This window comes from Akebia trifoliata, chromosome 15, assembly GCF_017979445.1.
Source record: "Akebia trifoliata isolate Shusen 1 chromosome 15, ASM1797944v1, whole genome shotgun sequence".
Taxonomy (NCBI): Eukaryota; Viridiplantae; Streptophyta; class Magnoliopsida; order Ranunculales; family Lardizabalaceae; genus Akebia; species Akebia trifoliata.
The window spans coordinates 11,353,222-11,359,457 of NC_141389.1; the positions used below are offsets into that span (position 1 = coordinate 11,353,222).

Below are 6,236 nucleotides of genomic sequence, written 5' to 3' on the forward strand. Positions count from 1 at the left end.
TTGAATCCGAATAATTTGTATTAAAAAAAAAACACAATTTTTCCTTATCTAACTAATTTTTCATTGTTGAAAAAACTTATTATATATTATACAATTTATATAATAAATAAATCAAATAAAATAATATATATTATATATTATTTAGAATCGGATATTATTGAATTTCAAATGATAACATCCGAATCCGTATCCGATAAAGATTCAGATATATAAAATTATCTGAATTTAAATTCAATATTCAAAATTTTTGGATAATATCTGATTTTTCGAATTCGAATTTTCTAATATCCATTGACACCCCTAGAATAAGATAAGGTTTCAGGGAGGTTGAAGAGATGAATTCTGATATCAAACTCATAAACTTCATTTGTTTATTTTCCAAAATTTCCCTATTTTTTTTAAATCAGAAATAACCGAAACTAAACCCAACCCAACCCAATTTTTACCCAATCCCAACTTTTTTACCGTACTAATAATAACAGACAGTATAAAGGGCGGCCGATTTTATGCCGAGTATATGTCCGATACGTAACCGTTCCGGCGATTCGTTAAGACACTCTAATAAATCGTCCATAAAAAATCGCGTTTGGAGAAAAACAGCTTTTATCATAAAACAAAAATAACTTTGGAATATTAAAAATTAATAAATCCTAAAAATAAAAAAAAAATAAAAAAAAAGGGGCTTTGTTTTTGTCAGGTCGTCTATCTAATCTCGAAAAGCTTCCCAAGTCTCTGTGTCTCTCTCTCTGCAAGAAACCTCTTGGAAGTTTGAATCGAACAAGTCAAACAGAAGAGAGAAGAAGATCAAAAGACAACAAATAAATACCCTTCTTTCTCACACAATAAACGGTTTTGCAAAACCGCTCATAATAATCCATTCTGGGTTCATCCGATTCAGGTCTTTGATTCGAAACGAATTTGAGTCGTTTTCAGTCTTTGATTTTCCTACCCATCTCTTCAATTACAGAGAAACTCGCAGGTTTTCTCTTTCATACTTTTTCCCCCAAATTTGGCGGTTTTCTCTTAAAAAAAACCCCCCTTTTTTTTTTCTTGACAATTTTGGATTTCTTGCCGAAATTTAAGGAATTTTGTTTGCGTGATTTTGATTGAAAATCGAGTTTAGGTTTCTGGGTAGGCAATCAAGAGGTTATTACACCTGTTTTCCGATCCTAGGTTTCGAATTCTAGGGTTTTGGCTGCAGGTTCGATTGATTTTGTTTAGAAATCGAGATACCAATACACTTTATTGATCAAAATCTTGAAAATTTTGATCGAAATCGTGTAAAAAGTAGGATCTTTGTAGCCAAAATCTGATTGGAGAATCGATTGTTTAACACAATTTCTTGATTCTGATTGAGAGAACTCCATGCAAAAGTCGATCATTTTATTTTTGGGTGTTTTAGTGAGGAGAGATTTGTTGACTTGGTTTTAGGAGGAAAATTGGATCAGCTTCTCTGATCTTCAACATGTCTTTGAAATCTGGTGCAATTGATCACTGGAGGGAGTACTTTCAGAGTGCAAATGCTGATATTTTCGATGTAATTGAGCACGCAATCATCATTGCTGCTTTGGATTCCCCCAGCGAGTTCAAGGTGAAGAGGGATCGAATTGCTGAGACCCTCTTCACTTGTGGATTGGCCCGTTGTTCGGGATGTGACCGTGTCGAGTTACCAGTAATGGAAGAAGAGGAGGAGAATGGCGGGTTTAAGAGTAATTCGGAGGAGAATGGTGGAGGGAAGGAAAGTGAAATTAATGGGAATCAAGGGAGCAATTATAGTTACGATGAAGCCGAAGCATTAACGGAGGAGATTGAAGAGGAGAGTCAGATTGTTGGAGAGGTTTTGAGGATCAAAGAGCTTCTTTTCAATAGTGAATTGGAGGTTTGTTTGTTTGTTTTAATAGCTTTTCTTCCTAATTTAGTTTTTGTTGTTAGTTGATTAGATTTGATATAGAATTCTTGATGTTTCTAGATTTAGGGGTTTGGGATTCTGTTGATTTGTGCTGGCTATGATATTTGGGAGGATCAGATCAATGTATCTTTACATTTCTTTTAATGGGTATTTTGGTTCTAATTCGAGGTGTTTCGATTGTACAGACTTATGGGACCTTATTTGAATCATTAAGGAAGCTTCAATTGATGGCTCTCACTGTGAATACTTTGCAGGTTTGAATCAAATCTCTATTTTCTCTCCAAATCTCTAATTGAATTTCATGTTATTGATCTTGCTTTCTATTTGTATTTAAAGTAATCCAAATATTCATATATGTTCTTGTGAATATCAAAGTTGTTGTTATCGATCTTTATTTTGTATGTGTTTAGAAAAGTTGGTGGGTGTCTTCTCATTCAGTTCTATTTTTCTTCAGGCAACTGAAATTGGGAAGGCCGTTAGTGGTCTCCGGAAGCATGGATCAAAGGAGATCCGTCGCCTTGCTCGAACTCTCATCGAGTACGAAACTTGTAGCTTTGCTAGTAAACTAAGCTTCTACTTCATATTATCTGTTTAAAGAGGGTTGATACCTATTTTTATTATGCTTTACTAGTATTAGTTTTTCTTCAAAATTTATTGGCACCAATTATTCCGTTTGGTTTCTTTTCATTCTACTCTAAATTAGCACTCTTTTGCATTAATTTTGTATAACTTAGCAAACTCAATTCCCGTGATGAAGACCACACATTTATGAGTATTTCATCGATCTAACAATATGTTGTCATTCCTCGTTTAGTATCTTTCATGTTTTCATGGATGACCCAATTAGTCTTGTATGCATTTGTAGATATTGATGAAAACTACTAGACCCATTTCAGTTTCTTTGTAGCAAATCCATTGATGAACGTGTCGTTTGAAAGTTTTTTTCTTATATATGAGTTTCAATTGTTTACTATGGATTGCAGTGGATGGAAGGAAATGGTAGATGAGTGGGTCAGTGCTAATAAGGGACCTATTACAGGTAATTGTTTTTAAATTACGTCATAGTTTGTTTGAATATGTGTTATCTTTCCTTCTAAAACCAAATATCTTACTTGTAAATCTATAGTTGCGGATGGCTCGCCAGACTCTGTCAACCCATCGGTTCTTGACGAAGAAGAAGGGCTTCCTTCTCCTCCTCTAGATGAAGGAGCTTTCTTAACTACCCAACCTACTTCAATGGAGCTCTCTCAGGTAGAATTACATTTTCTCGATCTCTCAAGGAAGAAATTATGTCGTGTACTTGCAATCTGACCAAAATCTTCTTCTTTTGTGTTCTTTAATTGGACCGATGTGAAGTTCTTTGATGGCATGGATGATGATGGAAGTGAGTCAAATTCGAGAACTTACTATGCTTCCTATTTATAGTTATTTGTGGGTTGTTTCTTCTTGTTGAATTCCCAAGCTCTTTTGAAAAATTCATTTTTTTTCTTTGGGGAATGTTGTTGCAGATCCTTGTAATAACAATGGGGAATTTGACAAGAAGCCTGATAGTGGAAGAAGACCCACATCTCAAAACCACAACATTCCCAAGAGGAAACCACAAACACCCTATGAAGCAAACCTGCTCGTAAAGGAGAACAAGGGTCAACAACAGATGATGAAACAAGAGACTTCAATCAAACAAACTAAGCCCACCAATGATTCAGGACCAAGGAGACCTCCAAAGCTAAGTTCAGATCACAGAGCCAACAATGAGGCAAAGTTGCAGCAAAAAATGGATGTAGTTGGAGTTCAAAACAGGCCAGTATTCAATCAACAAAATGTAAGTGTCGTAAGTAAAAATCTCTTGGTTTTTTAAAATTCAACCTCGAGTATCAACCTAATTTCGACAAGGTCTTCCAGAAATCAAAGTCTTCAGATCAAGTCTCAGTTCAATTGAAACTCGAAGCTAGCAAGAGAAAGCTTCAGGAAGGGTACCAACAAGCTGAGAATGGTTCGTTCATTCAACCAACCTTGATTTTTATAATTGGTTTCTTTGTTCTATTAGGTTTAGTATATTAGGTGTTGAATCCAATCTGAAATTGAACTCTATACAATTTTGTTTCCTATTTACAGCCAAGAAGCAACGAACGATACAAGTTATGGAGTTGCGAGATCTGCCTAAGCAAGGTTTGGGTAACAAAAATCCTCATGTGAGACCTATGACTCACAATCGGCATTGGTCAAATGGACGGCGCTAGATTGAGTGTCAGTTAATATATCATTTGCCTCGCACTGTCGGCACCAATAAATCCACCCCATGGTTGAAATTCGACGAAAAAACTTTCTGACAAACTCATTTTGTTGGAGATGGGAAGAGAGGAGGTATAATACAAGACTTTTTTTGACCTTTGTTTAAATTCCGAAAACAATTTAAGAATCAACATGGAGGCATAGACATTGGGAGATCAATTAAAGGTGATTCAAATCTGTTGAGAAAACCTTAATTTGCACCAACCCCATGTACTAATTAGCTGCCAACAGTCTTTTTTTTCATTTTTTTCATCAGTCGAACTTGACTTAGATAGTCAGTTAATACATGTAGTAGCTACATTATGAGGTACATTTTCATAGAAACCATTACTTGTATTTATGTATCTCTTGTCAATATGAATCTAGACCAGTTGAAGCTTATTCCAATATTATATTTGTAGTTTATATGTATTGCAGGCTTTCAGTCTCCAGTGGTGGGAGGTCAACCCCACTTAGGGTGATCTTTCTAATGTTTCAAGTTACTTGAGTTTCTATGATAGTGGAAAGATCAAATGTACAATTCTCTTAATTAACACGCATTCTGGGACTAAAAACGACTTTTTTTTTTTTTTTTTTTGGGGTACAAAAGCTTTGGTGATTTACATATGAATTTGGGTGGTGTTAGCAAGAGTTGGTGCGGCAAATCTCTCTTTTTTTTTCCAATCCTTTTTCTTTTTATCAAAAGAAATGGTGTAAGCAAACCTAAGGGTGTGTTTGATAACACGTTTTTTCAAGACAACTTGTGATGTTTGAGGCAACTTCACATGGTCTACATACATGATAGGAAAGACAGATTTCTTGAAAATACATAAATTTTATAGAGATCAAAACTTACTTTATAGGGAATAATACAAAGTTTTTAGAGAGATTTTTCTTTGGAGTATATTCTCAAATCTCCCCTTAATAGAAAAGGAATTTTTTTATTCTCAGAATTAAATAACTTTCTACTGGAAAATTCCAAAAGTATGGTCTCCAATTCATTGAGAGACTCAGTTCAATGATCCAACTTTATAATAATGGAAAAACGAAAAGTTAAAAAGGCATTTTTGTAAAAATTATTTTTTCACAAAAATGACTTTTTGATGATCCAAAGCGTGAAGCGCACGCAGTATTTGAAGTGGGCTCAGACAGTCTTTCTCATCCAATTTATTCCTCTCTCTCTCTACTTTTCTCCCTTTTTTCGGCCTCCTTTTTGGACTGAGTGGTCATACTTATACTTGACTTTCAAAAAAGTGAAAATGGAGAGGCAGTTGGTGTGGTAACAAAGGGAAGCATGACCCACCTTCCTACTCTTAACCATGTTTAATTTATGGCCAGCGCTATATACACCCACTTTTTTTCTTGATGTACCCACTTTAAACATTAAATATCAATAATGTCTAAGTACACGTAAATACCCTTTTAAATTTTATTGTGTTCATACACCTACCTAACACTCACCGAACAAACACAACTTTTCCCTCCTGATTGGAAGCATATCAAATCTTATCAGAACATTTATATAGAAAAATCCTATCAAAGTTCAATCGAATCCACATAATCAACCGATTTTTCTTTAAAGATTCATCAAACAATCATGTTTTTGATCCATTTGTGGGGATATTATTCATTAAAATCTATTTACTTTTTTTAATTATTATTTGGTATAATTAAGCATTTTTATAGATGAAAATGAGTTTTTATCATTTATTTTCATCATCTTTTGTTCTTGAAATTATTATTTTTTATCATTTTGCAAATGAACCATGTTAAAATTCAATTTATCTTTACTGTTTGCATCAATTTTTTCTTCCAAAATTTTCCAGTACATTCAATAAGTCGATGATTGAACTCATTACCAAATTTTGGTAGGTACATATTGAATGCATTTTTTTCACATGGGATCCCCATTTAAAGATTTGTTGGGTATGTACGTACCGTATGATAGCACATTTTTCAGTATGTTTCTACCAATTTATGATTCTTAGATCAGTAGTTACATACTAAACAATTTCTTACACAAGATCCTATTTGAAAAGCGTTCAATATGTTATTA

General features: G+C 34.0%; 1 protein-coding gene across 1 annotated transcript; it reads left to right on the plus strand.

The window, feature by feature from the left end:
- The first annotated feature begins 687 nt into the window (after positions 1-687).
- On the plus strand, positions 688-4,582 carry LOC147384341 (Transcription elongation factor (TFIIS) family protein). Its single transcript, XM_086425890.1, has 9 exons — positions 688-1,879; positions 2,095-2,163; positions 2,364-2,446; positions 2,893-2,948; positions 3,036-3,160; positions 3,266-3,293; positions 3,418-3,731; positions 3,812-3,902; positions 4,025-4,582. The coding sequence occupies exons 1-9, from the start codon at positions 1,466-1,468 to the stop codon at positions 4,147-4,149; spliced, it is 1,305 nt and encodes a 434-aa protein (XP_086282016.1). The 5' UTR covers positions 688-1,465; the 3' UTR covers positions 4,150-4,582.
- Positions 4,583-6,236: the final 1,654 nt, after the last annotated feature.

Coding starts and splice junctions, on each gene's coding strand:
- LOC147384341 (XM_086425890.1), top strand. CDS start 1,466: ATGTCTTTGAAATCTGGTGCAATTGATCACTGGAGGGAGTACTTTCAG. Junction 3,161..3,265: donor CTTCAATGGAGCTCTCTCAG/GTAGAATTACAT, acceptor ACCGATGTGAAG/TTCTTTGATGGCATGGATGA. Junction 3,903..4,024: donor GTACCAACAAGCTGAGAATG/GTTCGTTCATTC, acceptor TCCTATTTACAG/CCAAGAAGCAACGAACGATA.